Source organism: Synchiropus splendidus, chromosome 16 (genome assembly GCF_027744825.2).
Source record: "Synchiropus splendidus isolate RoL2022-P1 chromosome 16, RoL_Sspl_1.0, whole genome shotgun sequence".
NCBI lineage: Eukaryota > Metazoa > Chordata > Actinopteri > Syngnathiformes > Callionymidae > Synchiropus > Synchiropus splendidus.
In genome coordinates this window covers 11,333,531-11,358,551 of record NC_071349.1, presented here as the reverse complement: position 1 = coordinate 11,358,551, position 25,021 = coordinate 11,333,531, and the positions used below count along the sequence as shown (strand labels likewise).

Here is a 25,021-nt window from a genome sequence, read left to right as displayed (position 1 = left end):
TGTCTGAGTCACAAAAGGTTAATGGACGGTGAATTTGTCTCTTTCTGTAGGTCAGGAGATACAATGAATACTGTCAAATTGAACAAACATGCTTTGTATCACAGAAGTTAAATCTTAAAAAATGGTTGCTGTGTTCATGCATTGGCAGATAAAAGTAGAGGGAATCCCTTTAATTTACAAATTGAAACACAAATTGCGGTCGCCTGAAAGACGACGTCAATTCGGCACGTACACCAACCCAGCCCTTGTGAGAAGAGTCTAGTTTCACTTGACCCAATAGACGTAGAGATCAGGGAGCAGGTGACTCTGCTCTGGACTAGAAACAGATTTGATGTGGGGAACGGTCTGGGATGATCACGCAGCAACACTGACTCTTGAGAAGTGACTCAGGCTGAATTGGCTGCCAAAAAAGCAATGAACTAGAAAACATGTATGTAATGTAATTTAGTGTGACAAAACCAACCCATCTCTCGACCCATCCGCTCTCTTCACTGAATTACACTGGATGTCAGTTGCCATTTATAACAGCTTATGTGGCTCTCCTCCTTAGTGATGAACTGAAAGTCACAGTGACTAAAATGCACAGCCATTTATTGGGTTTAAATATCAATTTGACACATTATTAAATGTAGAATAAACGTTTAATGTGCCATCCCATAGCTAACCCGAATCCCAACCTCCATTCTATGGCTTACCCCAACCTGCATCTTTTTCTCACAAAAGTGTGAGGATACACAGAGGAAAGTAGAAGGTGTGCTTCAATGGAAAATCTAATGTCTCAACATTCGTTGCCTTTTCTGTCAGTATAAGACACAAAAGGCAACTTTCCCAACGTCAATATATAGCGCTACATGAGGATGGGTTGTATAAAACATAGGCCTGCCACATCGCACGCCAAATTACTCTATAAATGAGTGTATAATAAGTAGTCTCTCACATGATGTACTGAACACACCCATGTAGGCACATCCTAAATACGAACAGCATTCCGTAATGTGTAATGTTAGTTTGGGAAAAGTCTCTAGACTGCATAGTTTGAGTAAGAAGCCACTGGATTTTTCTGATCAAAGTTCCTCCTACAAGTTGTTGCACTGCTCATGATGACGCATTGTTGGTTTATCAACCAAGACTCTGACTTTGATTCTTTCTTTGAGTTAGAAGAAGAAGAGAAAACATGTTTGTCCTCGCATAGATCTGAACCGTTAAGTCTCAATGTTTTTATGTATTGATAAAGAAATTCTAATTTAGACATAAGAAGTCACACATGCAAGGTACATTTTGCTGCGCGCTCCATCCTATTTCCAAGAGCCTTGACTCTCCCTCAACCAGTGAAGTGGGCTTTCAAATAGCAACCCGCCAGCCAACATTTAAAGCAGTTGCATAAACTGAATTTTATATGCTGCTTGTTTGCATCGGCATTGGAAGTAAGTATTTTCCTAAACCACCTGACACCATATCTCAATGGGAGCAGTCGTATAACCCGGTGGTTTCCTGAGTCCACAGACAGAGCAGAAAATAGGATGTGGTGCATTTTCTTTCCCCATGAGAAGGTTTGCAAAACAAACACATTGCGGTGCAAATGTCACAGCTGAATCTGCCAGGCTTACTGTCATATTACGGCTGCTAAATGATGACATTACACACACTCCCCTGAGTTTACGCTTCTCACAATAAGACAGAGACACCGTTCCTCAACCTTTGCCTAATTGTTTTCGAGGAAAGCAATGCAGCGTCTCCTATTTGTGTTAAGCATCTCAAGAAAATGTGACCCTTCACATCCTGTTTTTAATGCATAAAGTGATTTATGAAGTTTCCAATTGTTTAGTGATTCATAGAATGTAATTGTCAATATAGCTCGAGGCTTGCCACGTCTTTCACATGTTTTTAGTTAAATTTAATCTGTTGATCTCCTGATATTTTGGTTAAATAAAATTGTATTTTCCCACCTCAGTGCCTGCACTACTTGTGTATAACTGTAGTTCTTTGCTTTCATGCACTCTCTAAATTCACTGGATGTTAATAAATGGACTGTAACAATAAAAAAAAGCTTGAATTGCTAATGTTAAAGCAAAAGTGACAACCTATTAGAACATGAGTTATGTGTGCTAGCAGTAAGAACAAGTGTGTTATAATAGCGTAATAACAACATCCTCCACTTATCTCTGCAATAATGGACCGACTATGAAAACATGAATGACTGGCAATTTAAAGTTCATAGTTAGCCGATGGTCAGCCATGAATCACACTTGCATCTGTTTGAAATCAGAATCATACGGTGTGACATTTCCCAAGCTCATCTTTCATCCTGCTTCTAAGTCCCTGCATGCAGCGTACATTACTCAGAGCGTTGAAACAATCCTCTCCTTATGTCACACACCAAGAGTGACGATCCATGAGGCTGAAGATGCTATCGTGAACGTGATGCAAAAACATTCTACCCTTTTGTGTGGATGAAGGAGCTTTGCTTGCTTTTTTTTGCTCTTCTCTTTGGAAGGATTTATCCCTTATTTTCTGACATAAATTGCCCTAACCCCATGGCTTTATTCCTTTGTGACAACTGACATTTTTGTAATCTTAGGCCATCACACACTTTTCTGCCTCGCTCCAGAAGGTGATAGGAGCAGAGATGGCAATTGTTTGTTGTGTATTTACTTTAGAAACAGTTTGTGATTGATAACGCGTCGCATGACTTCACACGGATTTCTGACACTTTTTGATTTGTTTCACCCCGTTGGCACGAAGAAATGGCGATGCCGCTCAGCCAACCGTAGAGCTGGATTTCAAACCTTTATGCACTTAAAATATGTCTCACGAAAACCCATTAAAGCCTGATTTTGGTCTTTATTTCTAGCTTTATGAACTGTTTTGAATCATCCGTTTGCCAGTTTTAAACCCACGAGAAATGAATCATCTTAATGTAACCACGAATCTAAATGCTTTTTAGCAGTTAGCGACGTGATGAGCATGTGGAATCCCAAAATACTGAGATCGATATAAACATTCTTCTCCACAAATCTCATGAGATCTTCTATTTTTTCCTCCATTAAGTATCAAAGCGTTGGTATTTATTTTGTTTCTCTTGTTGGTTTACAGCTGTCTGCCTTTGATGGAGCTTTATCCTGAGAGAAACGCAGGAGTTGTTTTATTGTGTCAGGAAATGAGCATGTTGGGGATGAGTGAAAGACTTTCTTTTGTCGAGAAAAGTCTCATTAAACTGATGCTTTTTTTGTGAAGAAGTGGTGCAGGACTTACAGCTGGGATGGAATGTTGTTATTGGTCTAAAATAAATTGATTAAAACGTGGTTCAAAACCATCAATAAATGCAGTAGAAAAAACCATAATAGAACAATAGAAGTCTTTCCAGTCCGACATAAAAAAGAAAAGACACATTTCCTCTATTTATTTCAATGACAGCCATATTTCCCAACTTCACCATCAGCTCCTCTGCCTCCTGTGCTCAGCATCCATGCGGTCTGGACCGCTCTGTGCAGTCCAAGGCAGTCTTTGATCTGTACTCCAGAACACAGGATGAGCGATTTCCTCAAGCAATAACAAGAACATCCCATTAGAAGCTGGACAGCACCTTGACAGACTCAGCTACTTGGCCTTAAAAACTCCCTGACTTTTCTCGCTGATGCGGCCGATTTTCTCTGTGACTTTGCTTCTCAGACTGGGCATTACTGGCTCAGCGCTAGAGACACGTGCTCCGAGTCACTTGTAGAACTGTGTTGCTGTCCTTCCGCATTTATATATATATATATATATATATATATATATATATATATATATATATATATATATATATATATATATATATATATATAAAAATATATATATATATATATATATATATATATATATATATATATATATATATACATTATGTGATGAGAACAGAAAACACACACTCGGAGTTAAGCTCAACGTGGTGGTGGCACTAAACTGAAAGCGCTCGGTGGCGGCGGCTAATCACACTTGCGCACACGAGGAGTAAACTAACGGATCTATAACTAAAAAGTGAGGCTTAGATAAACAGCTCACACGCGGACTGAATTGAGAGTAGGGAAGTAAACACAGGAGTAGCTAGGAAGAACAAAAGGCAGCGACAGAATAGGAATTCAGCGCAGAGGAAAAATCTGGAAAAGGTCAGGGAGTGAAGTGAACACACGTGAGACTTGAAAGAGTTTCACCTTGACAAAGCGAGAAGCAACAATCTGGCAAATATGACTGATGTTGACAGGTTTATATCCAGGATGAGACTGATGAGGAGATTAATGCCAGCTGTGTTGCCAGTCAAGCTGGAGACAAAGCAGGAATAGGAAACAAAGGTAACATAATAAACGAGAGAAGCACGAGAGAAAATTACAAAACGGAACAGACATTAAAGTGCAGACATGACAGAGGTTTATTGAATTGAAATCATGGATGTTTTGGTTATGACATCATGTAAATGTGGTGCACCTGGAATTGCTCAATATTCATGTTTTTTATTTTTATTTTATTTATCTGTAATTATGAATCTCTTCCATAATCTCTCAAAAATGTATGAGGGAAGAAACGCTGAAGTTTTATAGTATTTTTTTTGTATGTTTTTTTATTTTTCAATTATTATTATTTCTATATTTTTGTTTAAGGTTTTAGATTTTTTATTTATTATATCTTAAGAGATTCATGAAATAGTTTGAATTCAGTTGAAATTTCATTTCAAGGTCAAGTATGAAACAATTTCAATCTCTCATTCTGTTCCAGCAGGAAAAAAAATATTGTTCCATATACAACAGTGTACAGTCAGGTAAAGATGAAATTTAAAACCAACAAGTAGACGCTTGACGGAAACACTTTCTTAATACTGAGATTCCCTCATCAGCCCCGGGCCACTTTCTGCTGTCTCAGCTTTGCCAAATTGTCTAATGAGACTGCTTAAGAAGTTGGCATTTAATATTGGAATTATCTGTGAGAATTTGGGGCTTCAGACTTCAGTAGAAGCTTCATCTTCCTTCTTGGATACATTAAAGTTTCATGATGATGCAGTTTCAGTGTAACGCTTTTAGCAAGAGGAGAGCGAAAAGTAGTTTATATCACAAACCAATCTGCAAGTGGGCCATTGCATTTTATCTGACAGAGAGATTTTTGCAGTGTTTTATCCTCATTTTATCAGGCAGATGGCCGACAATGGGCACTAAGTAACGTCCTTGTTGAGCCACTTCGGGTTAGTTTCGGAGCAAAAAAAGATTTGAAATGGTTTGGCTCAGATGAGCGATGTCTTCAGACGGCTTCTGTATTGTGGCGACCCACTTTCCCACAGTGGCACCCAGTGTGCGGCTATGTGCTTGTAATCTTGCACAGACGCTTGTGTTAGTGTCTGTTCTTTCAGCCTGGTGCAGCGTGTCACTGTAGCTGGTGCGTCTGTTGAAAAGAGCGGCTATATTTGAGTACTGGTGGGGAATTCTGAGCTGGAGGTTCACCCTGACCTCCAATACACCTTGATCGAAGGAATAGAATACTGGAGGCGGGTCTTTGTGAGCGGTCAGATCTGAAGTTTCTGGGAACTAACGCCACTCAAAAACCACTGTAGACCATTACGAAATGTTATGCACATAAACCTTTGACAATTATTTGAAACACTTTATTAGCATTGGCGGTAATAGGGGCGGTGATAGTTTTGCAAATAGCAGTGTACTGACTCAAAGAGATCCAAGTCTCATAGTAAGTAGATACAGAAATTTGAATGTGTCGCATTTTTTCATCATATATTTGCCGACCACAAATGAACTAACACACCTATTTTCTATAAACCCAGGTTTGACTCCTATGCCTTGAATCACCAACTGTCTTGTGCCAAGTGCTGAAAGCAGAAAAGAAGTCACACTTGTGTGCCATTAAAAACAAACCGAAAATAAATCAATTATTTATTTATTGTTTTTATGTCATGTAATTTTCCAAATTTTTTGGGGGTGAAATTTTTATATGATCCCTCTGAAATAATAACTCCGAAACATACTGAGAAATTTGTTGACTTATAGCGACAATTTCGAATGAATTGAATGAAATTTATTCTCATTTGAATACATGGCAATGCCATTTTTAGGGGGGAAAGAGGGGTGTGGCAAAGTTTGGGAACCATTTAGTTAATGTATGCATACAACGACAGCGATCGAGTACACGCTTGCAAACCAACAATTACAATAGGTGGTGTTCCTGTCACAAACAGCCAGCGATAGATTGGCTTTTTCCATTTTAAGCAGGGAGGCCCCAGGGACCCTTGTGTGTGGAAGTACTTTGAAGTGTCCACATTTAATTCTTCCTTATGATAAATGAGGAGGGAACGGCAGTTGTTGGAGGCGAGGAGCAGCCCGGCTCGCTCCGCGAGGGGAGTGGTAACAAATGTTGCCATAGCTGATAAGCTGACTGTGTCTCTTGCTCCTGCGTGTTGTTCTGCTCCCTGCAGACCCCAGCAGCCAGATAACCAATCCATTCTATCAATCACACCCATCAATGGCTGGCGACGGATTAGAGACAGTGATTTGGGGGCTGATTGGAGGGGAAACGGCGCTTATGTCGCTCTCTCTCTCTCTCCTTTCTCCCCGACTTGATCACATTTTGTGTTGTCAAGCTCGGCTGCTGAGCTGTAATCACTGGAACATAACACCAGTGGTTCTGGATCCTGAATAGATGAGACACGATTGTGCTGCCAAGTGGTGAGGTGTGAGCTTACAGGCCTTGCTAGGTCATTTAAAAGGCACATATCTGACACCCGGCTGTGTGAGCGTGTTCGCAGAACACAGACAGGCATGTGGAAATTGCATTAAGATAACAAGCGCACTCATTCCTCTCCCTTAAACTACTGTCACCCGCCCCACTGCCCCATCTCTCCTTAAACTGTTGTGGCCTACTTTTATCACAGTAGTCGAATACTCTTGCTGGAATTGCTACTCGGGAGCACTCCCCAAGACACATTTCCTTAATCTAAGCTTGTTTTTGTGGCTTCAATTTTAAAACTGGGGCAAAATCTGTGCAGTTTGTCGCAGGAAAAAGTCTTGCACGAGGTCTAATAGCTTATTTTTACTTGGTGTGTTATGCCATAACCCATAGATTAAAACAGTTCCTAAGGTAACCAACTTAATAGCAGTAATTTCCGGACTATAAGATGCTACTTTTTTCTCGTGGTCTGAACCCTGCGGTTTTTACAACAGTGTGGTTAATGTATGTATTTTCAAACTGACAAACTGACGCCTGTTTTCGCCCATGTAGCCGCAGCCCCGCCATTACAGCTGATCTCCTGGAGGACTGGAGACGAGAAGAAGCAGCTGAGACCAGCTGTGCTGTCGGAAACTTCGGACGCAGATGAAGACAATGCATTTTCAGAGCTTTAATGTCAATAAAAGATGTGACGCGTTCATGATTTCAGTTCAGAACATTGGCCAGTTTGTTTCAAAAGTCATTCTCAAAGTTCAGAAGTGATCCTCATGCATTTTAACTGACCTTACTACGGTGCAGACAGCACCACTGCACCCGCAACTTATAGACCGGTTATGTATGAACAAGATCTATTTTTCTTGTTAAATTTAGTGGATGTGGCTAATATTCCGAAATTACAGTAAATAAGTTAGAATTAAGTATTAAATAATGCATATCTACAGACATTTTTATAGAAAGTGTTCCAGACTTTTTGTGGAAACCATCTTGAGAAGCAGAAACAACTTCACTCACTGTAAAGACTCTCGTCTACATTGAATCACTAGCACATCACTTCAGAGAGTTGGCTTGGTTGTTTGACAGCATATTCCCCCCGAAAGCCTGTGAGGTATGTCCACACAAAATTGGTGAGCGTCTTGTCCTCGGTTTAACTTCCTTTGAAGCTCTGACGTAGTGGCACGCAGCGTCAGTTTGGTATCATTTCAATTGACACCCTGCACTCATACGCCACTGCTTTGAATCAGACTTACATGCATGCCTGTTAAATGAAAACAGCTGTCAGGGGAGATAGAGAGTGACTCACTTCTCTTTCTTATTAATTCTCTGTTCCATGTCTAGCTACTCTCATTGTGACCTCAAAGAATGACAATGCGCTCGCACAGTTGGAAGACTGCTTGCGGATATTGTTGCGTTGCCAAGAGTGCTCCATGAAATCGTGACACGGGCCTGGCGGAATCAAAGGCAGCCGCGCCTGCTCGAAGTTTCATCATTTAATGTTTTAATTCAATGCAGCCGTTTAGATCACGTTGCTCCAAGGGGAATGGCAAAAATAAACATCGCATATTCTTCATTAGTGTCACAATATGCTACTAACTTGTGCAATGTTCCGCGTTATTTCCCCAAATACAAGACATTGTACATCGCAATTGGTGGAGTACTAAAACCTCTTATTTGAGTCAGGTACCTTTGGTCAAGTTGCCATGTGATGTTGTCATGAGAGTACTGGAGTCTTTGTTTTGAGAAATAGTATTCAAAGTACAACATAAAACAACATCACTCATACTGCTTTGGGTAGCATACATTCAAAATCTGAATATTATTATTCACTCCAGGTGCCTGGACAGATTAGAATTCATCTGAATAGGTTGTGCACAAATCTGTAAAACATAAACAGAGAAACAACTTTGTCCCGTGTTAAAATAGGCAGATCAATGGGCTTTCTTGGGTTTGAGGGCAAATATTTGTAGGCCGCAACAAAATCTGTGCCTCAAATCTAGTCTCAAGATATGCCCTCCGGTCGCTGTTATTCCACGCACTAAACTTTAAGTGAAGTTCACCCTGCATTTACTGGGCCGTCGACCAGTGTAACTGCAGACACAGCTGTGGCAAACAAACCAAGACAGAAGCAGCTTGATGAATTGTGATTTTTCTTCTCTTTTCTGGTAAAAATTCCAGTGTGTGTCATTTGTAATACATTTGGTTAACAACCATCTTTATCATTCGATTTTAAAAGCGCTTCATTCTACCGTGCAGTTGCAGACAGATGGTTCAAGTTAAAACAGTTTGCCTCATCAAACAAAATGTCAAAATGAGCAAAAGCTGCTCTGAAACATGCCCCCACAGCTGCCTGTCCGTCGTGTTTGTTTAACTTTCATGTTTGACCGTGAGGGTTTGTTTCAGTTTTTGTTTGTCTGGTTGCTTCCCATAAATAAACCTGGTTTGTGACGTCAACCGTTTTCAAATGATAATGGAATCTCGACCTCTTATAGCTAGAAAAAGAACGTCTCAGTATCTCATGCATACCGAAGTCGATCTCGCAACCATCCCTTCCTCTTGTCCGCCTGAACCACTCCAAGTTCAACCCATTGTGTCAGGCTTGTTGCGCTGACCGGAGGAAACCTACAGATCTGTGTTCTAATTGCTGGTGCTCGCCTCCTCGTCTTTCCGTGGCGCGCTCTCATTGACTCCGGGTCTCCAGGGGGATTCCCACAGGCACCCAAAGACAAACAAACATGGTCGGACAATCGATAACAGATGCAAGAGTTACAGCGCTGTGCAATTGCTGATTAGGATTCTCTCGGACAAAGTGCACGAGCGTGTTGTGTGGAATTCAGTCGCACATTGGATGTTTCCTTGAATCCCTACTCATCACGGAAAAGGGTCATTCACAAGCTAGTATTACAGACCCAAGAGATGTCCTTACAACAGACACAACCCCAATGACAGACAAACCTATTCTCCTTATCTTGATATGTGCTTTGTATTGGAACTACACAAGGAAAACTAGTCTCTCTTTTACCTTGCCAAGGAGGATTTCAGGGACAGATGGTTAAATTTCGTGGTTTTCCAGTCTGGACCCACAGCGTTTGTCTGTTGATGGTTGTTCCAGGTGTTGCTTCAATACATGTGCATCAAAATGTTTCCACAGCTACAGTTGGTCTATGGGTTAAGGTGTGGGGTGCCAGAAGCTCATGATCACATGAGGTACTGTACAAGCAACATCACTTCGCTTTGTCGTTGGAGGTCACTTCATAGTGGAGGGCACTCAAAACCAAGTGCTAGTGTTAGTGTGAGAAATGGCCCCTGTCATCCTAACCTCCACCATCCTTACTGGACATCAGGGAATGTCACCGGAAGGGAAATATTTGATCTAATATAGCAATGTCAATATGCAACACCTTAGGAGTGAGAATGTGTTCAACAAACTCCCTATCAGACAAATTTTCCTCCATCGCTACATTTGCTTTAGAGTCAAATACAGGTATTTAAAGCTCATGCAAGCTGCTAAAAACCAAATATTGGGCTGGATTTATACCGGGTCATGAGATGATAAATGTACTCTGCGCTGCACGAGCGTCATTGTATGAACGAAACAGTAGATTTGGTGCCAATAAAATGATGTGATGTGAAAGGAGCTGCTTACTGCTGTGTCTGATATACAGATGGAAATCATGTCATGAGAAAATCTTCCCCGAACCTACGACTAGCACAGCCATGTCTGCAGCGCAGTGCACCCGGCTCCTCCGTCTCAACAGCAGAGAATTATCTCAATCTGTTCTTTGTACTGCTCGGCCCAGTCTGTGTTTTATTGCACACAATCCCCGCTTTGAGCAAATGCTGGCTGTGTCTTTGTTCCGTCTCTCTCTCCTGTATATTCCCTGTGTTTGCTTCTGTTCTGCTCTCCGTTCCTTCTGACTCACAATGATGATCTTGACCAAGTGGTGGGAAAAGGTCAAGGTTGGCCGGCAAATTGCTTCGGAGTAATCAGCCTTGTCTTTTTGCCTGCCCGTTGTGAGCTCAAGTCTGTCTCCGTCGCTCCGTCTTTTTTCCCTCGCCATCGTCTCTGTGTTTACCCTTGGGGAAAGATGTGTGTCAGGCAGGCTGCGCTGAGGGAAGCGGGTGGGCTTCTGGATGCTTTGAAGTCTGCCCTGACTTGTGGCTCAGCGCGGGCCGTGGACTTGAAAGTACACAGCAACATTGTCTGGGTGACATTTAGCATGCAACAGCGCGACACAGCAGGGTGTGTGTCCGTGTGAGTGTGTGTGTTTTCAATGGTGGCTTCAGCTGTCCTCGAAGAGTCTGGGGTGCTCGGGGTTACTTGCCTGTGCACCAAAGGGATCGGCTTTCATTACATGGAAAACAGTATCAGACCTTCACCTCTAACCTCTCGCTCAACAATTGAGATGCAGTACGGCAGCTACCTGATTTATAAATACACAACCTGTAACAAGATCTGAACTGCAAACGCTGAGCGGACACAGCTCACGCTAAACACAGCATCTACCAGGCTCTTGGGGGAGGACATCTTTTTCACCAATAAATAAAGGCGCCCACATCAAAGACTGTCTGTGTCTTGTGGCAAGACAACAAGTCCTTATCTGGCACACAATTGTGTGCGCCAGCGCCCTTCTGTCTATTCCATAAATGGCACGAACAGGTGTCCACACGTCAGCCCACAGGATGCCACATGTCCCGATGTCATGATCTGTGGAACAGCTGTCTCTAGCAATTGCGTGTGAGCAGAAGTGTGCTAAACGGAATGTCCGTGTTTACTGTGAGGGTTATTACTGTCTTGCAAGTAGTTTCAGGTTGTAGCGTCAAGGATACACTAATAAGAGTGGACACTTGAAGAGTGAAAACATGGGGCGAGCCAAGCAGCCCACTGAATGTATTTATCCAGCCTTCATGACTCAATATCTTTTGCAGCTCCTGTGGCCTTTTCCCGCTGGAAAAGGGAGGGGTCTAAATGGATCCTATTTTTTTTATTATTTTTTATTTTTTATTTTATTCTTCAATAGTGAAATTTGACATGTATTTTTGTGACCGACTCAATAACGTAGTTTTTTATGTCGTTTTTCTTCATCTTTCATCAAGTCTTTCGGTGCCGTGTTGGAGTTGTTTATCAACAGATGCAATGTTAGGGTTTTATCTTGCTAGCACTGATGCAAATTCTCAAAACAAGAAACATATACGGCCCCTTTAAGGTAATCTGCTCTCACATTGTCCCTGTCGCCCTCCTCTATTTGTTGCTTTGTTTAAACTGTACTTATTTGGACAACCATTGCTGTTGACTGAATGCTAAAACTGCATCTTTTTTCCCATATCAGCCGTCCTTTTTGTCACCGTCATTTTGGTATTTTGTGTATGTACCCACAGGCTGCTGTGTGTTGTGTGTTAAGCTCCCTGTCTTTTGATTCAAGAACGATGAATTTAAACAGCAACATTCAGGAGGTTTGATTCTTGGTCCATGGTCTTCACTGGATTTTCCCAGATGGAAGCATCGGATCTAAATCCTTCATATTTATTAGCTTAGCATAATGTGCCTTCCACCTTGAAGATCTTGAAGGTCATCTCTTGCCAAACAACGCCTAAGCCATGTTCCAACCGCCCTTGGAAATACGAGAATATCCGGTTCCCATTTCTCCTGAATGAAAGAAGCCGATAATCATACACTTGGAATTTTCTCGCCTCAGGTGGAGATTGAGAAACTGGACTACCACCACTACCTGCCCCTGTTCTTTGATGGTTTATGTGAGACCACTCATCCATACGAATTCTTCGCCCGCCAGGGAATCCATGACATGCTGGAGCACGGCGGCCCTAAGATCCTCCCTGTCATCCCGCAGCTCATTATACCCATCAAAAGTAAGTCTCTCTCAGGTCTCGCAATGTGTTCAGGAGTCGACTCCTGGTGGCTCAACACGACTGCCGCCGACTGGCACAAACTGGAAATTGCACTGTTAAAACCTGAAGAAAAATACCGACTAAATAGACATGATTCATGTTGGGGATTGACAGTTTTAATTCCAGTGTAGCTTATTGTTTAATCAAATGTTTTGTTCACGGAAGATGAGGTCTATTTTGATTTAATTGCAGCCAGACTGGTGCTTCATGACTTAATTATACACGTGGGATCCTTCATCATCACAAGTTACTGATTCACGAGTCCTGCTCCAGTGATGAACTCACAAATGTAACCGCCCAGGTAGTTATTTACTCAAAACTTTGCAGTCCACACTTTTATCGTATGAACTACAATCCACATTTTTAGTCACATTATTTGGAATTGCTTTTTATCTACTGTTTTTGGGGCAAATTCAGGCATGTCTAATGTCATATATGGTTGTTACCATATTATAGATGTCAGTGAGTATCAGTTTTGAGCTTTGACTCATACATTTTTATTGAATTAATTTTCATCCAGTCGCCTCACTGTTTTATGTTCAACATGTCCTCATACAGGTATATGTCCGATAAGCGTTGAGGTTTTTATTTGTATTTTTAAAATTTTTGAATTTTATTTTTTGGATAGCCCTTGCAACATATCTACCACAAACTGCAGTGGCAGCTTTGAAATATTTGTGTCTAAAATTGTTTCATATGACCGCAAAAAAAAAAAAAAAAAAAAAAAAAAAAAAAAAAATATATATATATATATATATATATATATATATATATATATATATATATATATATATATATATATATTATATTAGAATTTAAAACAAACAAATAAAAAAAATGTTTCAAGATGCGCTAGCTCTGGACATTCTTAGATTTTCAGTAACATCGCTCATCCCTGAAAAATTGCAATTTTTGTCCATGAATTTTTGCTCTACATTTGAAACTTCTCATCTAATGTCAGACGACTGCCATCTTGCCATTCAACTGTGAGCGAAGACCTGCATCGAAGGCCACACCATGGCACCAATACGGAACCACAACCAACCAACATTGTCATCAGCAAAAACATCAGTGAAATTACCTGGAGCTTTCAGAAGCGTGAAGTGAATTAAATGAACGCGCTATATACGGATACAATAAACAAACACGCTCCACAGGTCCTCACAAAAATGCAGTGCAAATTAACAGCACCAAAATATCTGCTACGCCCCGATCTGTTTCAAACGCTGACACTGAAATGGATTCTAACACGCTAGCAGCCTGCCGACAAGTCCACATTTGGTTCTCCTGGTCACGTGGATCCTATTATTACATTAACCTCGGCAGCAACGTGATTCTGTTTTTACATTTTCCAGAAGACGTCGACTCTAAGAGCGTGCTTGATAATCTGCCATGACATTGTGACATGCTACATTTAACTGTGACATCGTGTTGTGCCTCTGCGGTTTTCCACACACTATAGTGGTGGACGGTAAGGTCGTCTCTCAAGGTGAAGTGGTGTTCCTGCCATAAAAACAAACATTGGAATTTACCAAAACAAGTGTTGGCGTTGAAGGGAAGCCAACTTACACACCTGATTGTTGCGCACACGCTGGCGTCGCTTCCAAGTGCAGTGTCAGTTTCAAAGTGGCGTCCAGTGAATCCTTGGTGGTGTTCGTGTCATGGGTGGTTGGTTTGAGGTGTGTAGGTGAAGTGTGCGTGTGTGAATTCGGATGAGAGGGCAGGGAAGCTTAACTGCCAACATTCAGAAACACAGCAGCCTGAACGTCCAAAATGGACACACACTCTCACACTTTGTCCAGTTATAAGCAAAGAGACACATTCTAACTCAGACATTACAAATTATTTCAAATCAACAGGTCAAACTGGGTCATTGAAAGTAAATACTTTTCCTTGCTACTTGCTACTCCTTGCCTACTTTTCTTGATGCCCTCATTCTACTGACCAATCATAGTTTGGGATGGTGGCATATTCATTAAAATTAAATTAAAAATTCCTGTTATAAATGCCCCAAATGGTCCAATCTCTCAAAGTTTAAGAAAAATTTGTTCCTTGTCCCATTTCACATATTTCCCAAAAATGTCTTCCATACCCTAACATCATTTTTAAGTTATTTTGAACACAGACAGACTCACTCACTCACTCACACACACCTACAGATGATCTATGGAGGGATGGGAAGAAGACACAAATTCCACACATATCTGACTGTGGTTGCCTCAAGCTGGATGTGCACCTGCAACCTTCAGCAGGGAAACTACCCCACCGTGCACCTTTTCAGGAAACATCAAAGATTGTGCCACCGAGTGGCCACTGTTTCATGAAACCTCATAGAACCATAAACCAGGCATTACAGAGAAGACACTGACCTTGTACGTCTGGACTCCTGTCGACTCCGATAACAAACTTTTTAACACACAGTACATGGATTAATTTACTGGATTAGAGGCGATGAAACAGTCATAATCCACAATGAATGTCGAAAGCAGAGATGGAATTTATTCGGGAGCTTGCCAGTGCCTTATCTTCAGTGACTCCATACTCGGCGCAATCTCGACAAATGTGCTCTTTTTTCTTAAATTCCATCTTAAATGCATAACGTCATGTCCTTTCTTAGACAATTTGAATATTTTAATGGGCAAATGTCTTCTGGACGCACCATCAAGTGGCGCACACATGACTTCCAAATGGCGGTTGACCGGGTCCCTCACGAAGGACCACAGAAGTTCATCCTTTCAAACGGTCCTCAGCAGTTCCAGTCCCTCGCCTTTGGGAGGCCTGACCAAAGGTGATTTTATGCCCCTCATGAAAACAAACTCTTGGTGCTGATAATGGAATTTTAAATGGCCTGCTCCTTATTAACTTCCTGGTTTATTAAAAATGTGGCCTGTTTAGCCGTCCACCAGGCAAAGCCGCCGGTCCGTGTCTCTGTTGCAGATTAATTACTTTTCTGTGGATCAGGGGGAAAGTAGAAAGCCGTCTGCTCTTTCCGAAATGTGAAGATATATATTTTTCTGCTCTGACGCTAATACATCTTCAATGTGGCTGGCAGGCTCTTATCTGCAGAGCGACGGAGTCACATCAGGCTCCGGTGAATTTTGATGATGACTGCAGGTCACCCACTGAGAATACACAATGAAGAAGGCTCTGGCTGACAATAGACTCCGTAGCCTGGCCTTAGCTCTCTCTCGCTGAACTTTACTGTACACCCTGTTCCACCTGACAAATAACCTGAACGACTGTTGGAAAAAGAGTCATCCGTTTATTTGTCTTTACATTTATTTCCATCAAATTGACTGAATTAATAAGGTGGCACTGCTATTTTCTGCTATGGGTAAATTTCACTTGTATCAAGCAGGTGTGTAAAAAGAGAAGATAGTCTTTTGTGTCGTATAATTCAAGATGCCTTCAGCCTCCTGGAGATCACAACCTCCATTTGGAGGCTTGAGCCCCAGTTCGCTGAGCCTTATGTGTTTCCACTGGGCTCCAATCCCAACAGGAAGTGGAGCTGATGCTGGAATGGTTGTTTTGCCTTTGGCGATTACATCACTTACTTACTTACTTCTGGATCTGGATACGGACAGCACCTTCTCATCATGTTCTGCGTTCATTTTGTCTGTATTTCTGCACAATTCCTCAACGCTTGTAGATACAGGCCAAATAGAGAAGAGCAGTGTTGCTGTCAATACCCGAAACATAGTACAAATGAGACACAAAGAGGACATAACAATGGCGGAAATTCTCACACCAATTCCACCAATATATTTAACAGTCTCACCGACCACCTCCTCCTACAATTCTGTCTCTGTTTTCCTTTTGTGCAAGAGGTATGTTATCAACACAGCTTTTGGAGCTTGTTGTTGTCACACTGAAGTTCATACTCATCGACAGAAACATTGGAAAGGTCTGCCACAATCCCAGCGTAGAGGGTCTCCATCCCAGTGTAGGGACCAATAAAGCGACTCACATGTGCAGCGTAAAATAAATGGTTGTATTCATCTCAATGCAATTGTTGGGTCCTCCCTCTTGAACAGAACAGTGATACCAACGCAACGCTGTGCCACTTGGAAAAGTAGGGGCGGGGGGGGAATGTGAGGGGAAGGGGCAATCGATATCTTTCTATTAATGTCACTGGATTTTTATACACTTTTATATTAAACATTCACTACAGCCTCAAGCTGCGCGCAAGAAAAATCAATATCAAATCAAAATTGCAAGATGTTTGGATGTTTGTTGGTCACTCTATAGTGACACTGGGAATCCAAGCGTACGGTGAGGAAAATGTCGATGCGCCTGAGAGGGACGGTGTCCAGCAGATGGGAGATGAAATATAGTTAAGAGGCTGGCCTTTCATTATTTCCAACCTTGCTTAAATAGGTGGTTGGATTCAGAGACATGCCTCCATTGAGCTGCCGTTGATTGGCATAACATTTGTTCAGCTTTGAGCGGAAATGAGGCTTTCATTACACGCAGATCTCCAGTCACGCCTCGGCACGGAAACACCGTCTCCAGCGAGGTATATTTATCCACCGAGCGGGAACAATTGAGGACTAAACTCCTGAACCTCGTCCTCTTCTGACTTTCTGCAAAAACACAATGCAAGGTCACTGCTGTTTTATTATCACACGGGATATGAAACGGGTTCTATCTTGAATGCGTCATTACATTATTCAGATTTGTCCCAACACTAGTTTTGTAGCGGCATAATATGTCCGACCCTTTGTTGCTATCTCCTCCACGCTTTATTTTTTTCCCCTGCTCCCCTTTTTTCCCCCTCAATAAGACCAGAGAGCCGATGAATAATTGAACAGTCCTGCAGACCAAATGTCACAGCGGGGAAAATTGTTTGCGCTGGCTGGTAATTAGAATTTCATTGTTTGTTGTGTAGGTTTGAAATTCCTGTCAATCTACGTTTTATCTGGAGATAGTGATGAAGAATGTCCCCTGTGGTCATTTATCTGGGACGATGCTGCGCCCGAGCATCTTAAGTCGCTCTTTCTTCCTCAACCTTTCTTTGGAAAGCATGAAACTGCTTGTCGTCACTGCGGAGGAAACTTTTTTTCAGAGGGAAAATATGCTGCAGCTTTTGAGTCACTTCTCCTTGTGTAAATTTTGCAATGAAATAACCACATTATTCGTCACCTTCACCTGCAGCTTAATTGTCTATTATAGTGCCGCTCAACTTTTTCTACTTCATTGCGCACCAATTAGTACTTACAAAGGACACGCTCCATAAAAATGACCTACATTAGAGCGGAATTAAATGAGAAGTTTTTAAATCTAATGACTGTTTTATGGAAGTTAAGCAACTTCATGTTTTTATTTTCCATTTCCAGAGGTTTAATATGTGTCTTGCTGCACCACAACACATTAGATTTTAAGGCACATTTATTGTTCCCGTCTGTTTCAAACAATCTTACCAACCACCACCGATCTCATGCTTCCATGCGTTCTTTACCTTGATAATGCTGTTCACCTATAGATCCACCAGGGGGAGCAGCCCATAGTCAAAAGTTTATGACGACAAACCCCAAGACAAACATGTCCATTGTGGAAGAAGCATTGATAATGCACCAGCATGAGCTTGGAAGCAGAGTTTTCTTTAAACAGAATGTAACAAGAAACAGAATGTAACAAAAGAAAAGTGAGGTTTCTTTTATGTGTTCAAGGCCAAATATTGTAGCGCAGAGAGTGCCGTCAAGTGGACACTTTAAAGGACCATACTGTTTCTTGAAACCTCATCTCCCAGTTTTTTGAGGGATTTTCTCATGTAGTTATCCAACGGAAATCTGAATTATATGTTCCAAAGTGAATCGCAGTGTGTCATTATGTGAGAAATAAATAAATAAATTGCAATTTATTTTTTTTTACAGTTTCTTTATAGCAACAACTGTACAGTCACTGTTCATTCTGAGAGTCATGTTATTCTCAAAGCTTAAAAGGTTCATGTTGACCGTAAAATGAAGTTGTCACATACACTGGGTATATCATTCAGACTGAAAGATAAAGTGGCCAATCGTTGTCGGCATCATCGGCGCGACGGCGGAATCATCTGTTTACTATTGCTGTGAAGAGACACTCATGGAGTGCTCCATGGTCATAATAGTTGTCCTATTTCAGATTGATGTATATGATCTTTCTCCTTGGTTTTCCCCTCATTTTCCTTTTCTGTTCAAAACAACCTTTTTTCCCCCTCACTTTTTTGGCTGGATTCTAGATGACCCTCTACCAACCTGTTGACTCATCCGTTCCTGATTTAAAATAATCTTTTTTGGCTGGTGTAGAAACACCAGAATGATCTCGATCATTATAAATCATTACACCGTCCTGTCTGTTGTGTCTGAAGCAGAGAAGTTAAACTCTTCCAGAGGGAGGCTGTGGAACCGCCTCAGTAAATCAAGTGTCATCGATCTGCAGCCAAAACATCTGCAGGGAATTCAATCTATGAATCTACATCGAGGTCACAACTGCTTTACATTAAATATTATTAGCCGGTGTCATCTTTGGAACATACAGCACATATTACCTCGATGTTGTCATCATATCGCCGTATGCTTTCATCCTGTTTATATTAAAACTCTTCTCTAGTGAATACAGAGATGCAGAGTGATCAATGTGCTCCAGACGGACGCAGACAATCAAGCTGTCTGAAGAGCATTTTTATTATGCCTTGAAAACATGGTACTCTTGTAAGTCTTGGATTACAAAAATAACAGGCGCTGTGTTCAAAAGGTAATTTGAAATTTAGAAATAGAGAGAAATTATATGAACAAAAATATGCGTAGATGTTTTTATTTGCGGGAGGGTGATACATTTATATATATATATATATATATATATATATATATATATATATACATATATATATATATATATATATATATATATTATTTTATTTATTTTTTTACTTATTTTTGACATAAGTTTCAGTTCAGGTTAGGCATCAGTTCGCCGGATTAATGTCTATATAACTGTATTTTGACTGATGTTTATCTGCTAAAATCCACTCCACCTTGACAGTGACTCGTGTCTTGCCACCACATTCTCGACCTTTGTGACCCCTGGCGATGCCTCCATCTTTCTTGCCACTTCAATGTCATGTTTCGTCTCTTGCTGTCCAGCCCGCTGATTCGCTTCTGATGGGTGGGTCCATACTTTTCGAGAGAGTATCAATACTTCATATTGTGAAATTACCGTATTATCAAGAGCCTGTTGATAGCAGTATAATGGACTATTATTAATTTGTTTTCTTGCCAAATTTTGGTTGATAATTATCAGCCAATGGAAAATTTATGTTCCTCTGTAATAATTTTTGGCGTCTACATCCAAATAGCGTAATGATTTTTATCATACAAAGTTTATACTTTTACTGCAGTTAACAAGTGATTTAACATGTTCTTGGAGGATCAATAGAAATGAATATCCATGTCATCCACTTTCTGCTTATGAACGTCCTGAAGGTACCTGCAGTTTTCATGCCTTACAGTGCACATCTGGGTGCTGTTACTACTGTGATAAGAAGCCCTTGTTTTTTTTTTTAATAGCTAAATAAAAAAGTTGTTTTCACGGCTGTTAAACTGCGTGCTTAAATGGCACGCGTTATTTAGTTGTATTGATGCTTGACTCCGGGCAGCAGCCCGCTGGTGTCTCCTGTTGCGCAGCCTTTTCTGGGTTGTGTCTCATGGCAAGCGTTCATCTGAGGACCGTTGTTTTCTTTAACCGTTCACCCATTATCAGTGTGTCATCTTAAAATTGGGCTGTTTGCATATTCCCTCCATGTTTTGGCTGTATTTGTGGCTCTTGAACTGTGTGGCTCTGCATCTCCTCCGCCGCACTTTTGTTCTCTTTATCAGTGGGAGATAGAGCTAAGTGCAGCTGTAGGCCAAATAGCCAGATGACTGGCTCTCACTTACTCCTGCCTCCCTGCTGCATTTCAAACCACTGATTGCAGACAAGACTTCCTAAACCAAAGCACGAGCGATGAAAAACAGCACTTCCAAAGCAGAGTGTGGCAGTCGCACATTTGTGAGTCTCTTAAAAGCAGCGGCACGGTGTCCAACTAACCTCCTCTGGACATGCGACGCTCGTGCGTCATTTGGGTGACTCAAATGAATCGTGCATTTCAAAGAAGTCAATCCCAGTGCAATTACAAATTTCTGCATGAGTTGAGTTTCAAGATTTCATATAGACCTCAGTCATGTTCGGCAAATATCGAATCAGCCAATCACATGAAAGGAGTCCACTGCATCTGTGCGTGCAGAGATAGTGGAGACGTGCCGCTGGAACTCAAACACAAGATCGGAATGGAAGAAAATCCGAGTGAAGTCGATGGGGCTTTTAAGATTTTTTTTTTATGTGCTTCTTTAATTTTTATTTTCTTGTATGTAATTTCAGTACTTTGTCATCGCCGATGCCAAAATATAGAAAAGAATGGTGTGACATGACCTGCAACCGGAAACTTGCCTCAACATGGTTCTATTTAAGTAAATGTTGTTGTTATTACATGATAATGTGGTTATTTTGTTCTTCAATAAGACGCAACAAACTCACATCTGTAAAACACTAGAAGCTGGTGCCCAAAATCCTCAGTTAAACATGTTCAACCTATAGGTTTGGAGACCAGATTGGTGGTCAGAAGGTGAGCAAATGGAAAGCAGTTGACTTCTGGATGTGACCTTTATCTGGTTACCTGGTCGACTGAAGTGTGTTTAGTTGGAGTTAGTTTAGTTGTACTGCAAGTTTGACCTTCTAATGTCATCATGTGAGGGTGACTTTTTTAAAAAACATGTTTCACAAGCACTTTTATGGACATGATTAAAAAAAAAAGTTCCATATTTTTAGTTAGTTTTATAGGCTACAGATCAGATGCTACCATCAACACAGACACACAAACAAGACGCACAATAAACCACTGAGGGCTTCAGTCGATGACTGGGAATTGTAGAATTACAAACCCAAAAATATGAAACCACATGTTTGGTTTAACAGCTCCACGCTTGAAGTCCAGAAATTCAAGAGGAATGATCCAGACCAGAATAATGAGCGCGTACAACCCGGTTATTTCGGTAGTCATGAAAGACTTTGTCACGCTGCCTCTTATCGACGCTAAATATCCAGAGGAAGCCAGAGTGCATGTGTTGTTTCGTCTGCTTTTCTCAGTCTGTAAAATTCAATTGGCAACTCAAACCCAAATCTGACTGGGTCCTTAGAAACTGGATTCTTCTGCCTTGCTCATATTTTTTCACTGTTATTGTCCTTTAGATGCGCTGAACACCAGAAACCACCTGGTGATGTGCAACACCCTGAAGGTCCTCCAGCATCTGGTGATGTCAGGTGACAAGGTGGGAGAAGCACTGGTGCCGTACTTCAGACAGATCCTCACCGTTTTCAACATCTTCAAGAATGTGAGGAGTAAGTTCTAAACATGCTACTTCCTGGAGAGATAGTTTTATGATGGATGTGTGACCCAGAAGATCGAGGAGAAAACAGTTGTAGCTACTGATGTAAATGTTTTTGACCTGGTCTCTTTGGTCTATGAGGTGGAGTCAGATAGTCGTCCGATAAGAAGCGCTCTTTGTCATTGCACAACGTGATGGTTGGCCCACTGAAAACCCAGAGGAATGATTGTTCTCAGCTCAGCGCAAGTCAGTAGGACCTGATGAGTGACATGGTGAATCAATCATTCAAACACACGGCTTTATTCTCTTAGTCAATATCCAATTTCATTCTCTTGTCTCCTTAATTTGCTTACATAAACAGTATTTGTTAAGGACTGAAGAAAGAAAGTGATGGTGGAGAGACAAAGGATGAGAGCTGAAAACACTGGCGTATGAGGCCTGATGCAAATCTCCCCTGTAAATGAGCTGTCAAGTCAATTGCCTAAACCATTTTGAAGCACGTGTCTCTGGGCTCAGCAGGCGGCCACAGAACCCTACGAGGAATAGTTTATCTTTTCCTTGTAGTTCCAGCGCCGACCCGGAACTAACTTGCTGCGCCTCTTGTTGCTAGCGTGTGTTAAACCCGACAGAACTCTCTCCTACCTCTTGATGCCTCCAACTATCCAGGAAAACTAACTGGCACATGTTTTGTTATTTTGTTTATAGCCTTGCTATGGGTTTACGTCCCTCACCACTTTCTTTCTGCTCACAAAGAATAACACTTCAAACACAAAGCGCAGACTCTTTTCTTTTGGGAGCCGAGCGCTGTCTGTGTTCGCCTCTTCTAATTTGGTAGACTTCTCTCCCTGCCTCTGTTTTAAGGCGCTTTCTCTGTTGCTTTTTGTCTCTTCCCTGTTTCATGTGCCTTGTTTGTATCAATATCAAAGCTTTGATTGAAGTCAATCTATTATCTAATAACACTTACCTCCAGCTTCATCCCACGCTTTGCGGGCCGTGTCAACCGGAGACAGCCTCCGTGCAGACAGGCGCAGTCACTGTTTCACTCACTTGTGGACACAGAGGATTGTCTGCTAATGTGTGGTAACATCTCCCTTCAGCCCCCACACACTGAGCTTGCATGGCATCCGTCTGATGTGCTGAGAAACAACAGGGCCGCTGTCCACTAGCTAATGTGTATGCATGTGTGTGCATCTGTCCTGAAAAGCTCGGTTGTCCTCCGGTCGCAGCTGCAGTGTAAATCAAGTCCCGAGCTTTGTCCCCGTCCAACTGTTGATTCAGTCCGTCGCACTACACACAACTCCAACCAGGCGACGTACACACTCTGACATATACACCCTCCCAGTCTTTGTCTCCGCAGTGGTCGGAGCTGTGAATCAATAGGCTGACAGCCACTGCTGCCGGGTCAGTGCCACAGTTAGGTATCAGCAACATCTCATCACGGGACCGCTCCCCGAGGCGGTGTTCACTGAGGCCCGCTGTGTCGCTCCCCGTCTCAGACAAGGCTGTGACCTGTTAAATGCTTCTGGATACAGGCCTTATCTGGGACGTTATTCAAGGGTCAGAGCTGGTCTTCCTCTGCCACCCCCAAACTGGCTCCTTCAACAGCACTGCCTTTGTAAGGAAAGCCTTGTCACCCACTATCTTGCCCTCTCACGATAAGAAAAGTACCTAGTAAAGTTTAACTCAGTTCTCCTGACGCTACTGAACCTGATGTCTTTTACAGCAGTGAGAAAGGCTTGGTGTCCAAATAGCCTAGTCAGAAACCTGTGTTTAATGGTTGGCAACATGGTGCGGATCTGTGCTCACAAGGATGCGGTGGTTGTGCAGGGAAGAATGTTTTGGCCATGAATGGATAAGCTTTTCACTTCATGCTTGTCGATAACTCTCCTGAAGTTTTCTCCCATTGTGTCTTCATCAGTTTCCTTTGTGTTGCTCATCTGAATGTGGTGTTGTCAGTACAGCGTTCTCACCGCAACAAATGCCACAGTACTGGCCGAGTATGGTCTGAGCAGAAAGAGTTTTGCAAGAGTTTAAATGCATGAAACATAAAATGCAAACCGATACGGTAGTGCAGATATGATGTATCACACCACTGTGATATGAACTTTCTTCTCTGTGTATAGAGCAGTTACTGAAGCTTGTGGCCAGACTGTCTATACCTGGGGTCTGCAACCCAGTCCTCAAAGGGCAGAGGCGCACGTAGCTGAATCAATCAGGTGACAGAAGACTGTCATCAGTGGAGTGTCAGTCTGGTGCGGCTTGTTTCGGCTGACACCTGATATGTGCGCTTGACAGGTTGGAACAGATACTAGCCCCACACTGGCCTTTTGAGGACCGGGTGGAAGACCCCTCCTTTAAAGGATCTGGAATCACGGATAATTGTTAGCTTAAAAATAGTCAATTTCCATGCAAAGCCATGAAATATTGTTGGCATTATTTGGTTTCTGTGACCCGGCGTTCTGTCAAGTGCCATAGCTCTTGTCAAAGTTCGCAAGCCATTCAATGTCGCAGTTTCTAGCATAGGTGTAAAATGTATCCTCTTGCGGAACGTGTGCGAGCTGTGACGTCACAATCGCATTTGGAGTTTTGGAAACTTGTAACTTCAAATTAAGGAATCTGTGGTACTATCAGCGATAAACTTAACCTTAAAAAAAAAGAGTATTTGCCAAGCAGTTGTCCAGAAATGATGAGCGCAACGTGATTGGCCGACATAGTAGACATAGCGTAGCTGTCTATTAAGAACTCGGTTCTGGTTTTTGTGCAATGGCAAAGAAAAGCAAAAACTCGTACAAGTCTTCTTATGATGCACTGGTTGCCAAACCAGGAAGTAGAACATGTGCTTCACAGACAATCTACTTAACTTGTATCGTGTTTTGTTGAGATAAATTTGTGGTAGAAAGTATCGTTCAATCCTTGATTTGAAGTTACTCTTGTTCCGGATTTAACGTTTTGCACCAACACTGGTCTCTTGAGATTTGGCCCCCGCACTGCTTTGCATAGAAGCATGGCATGAATCTCTAGTT

The 25,021-nt window shown here is 41.8% G+C and overlaps 1 protein-coding gene across 1 annotated transcript in view; it reads left to right on the top strand.

The window, feature by feature from the left end:
• The window catches only part of pacrg (PARK2 co-regulated), a 131,801-nt gene that overhangs the window by 46,251 nt on the left and 60,529 nt on the right, over positions 1–25,021 (top strand). The window contains exons 3-4 of the mRNA XM_053845496.1: positions 12,390–12,561; positions 21,862–22,011. Coding sequence (XP_053701471.1) covers positions 12,390–12,561; positions 21,862–22,011 — 322 coding nt within the window. The remainder of the gene's footprint in view (positions 1–12,389; positions 12,562–21,861; positions 22,012–25,021) is intronic.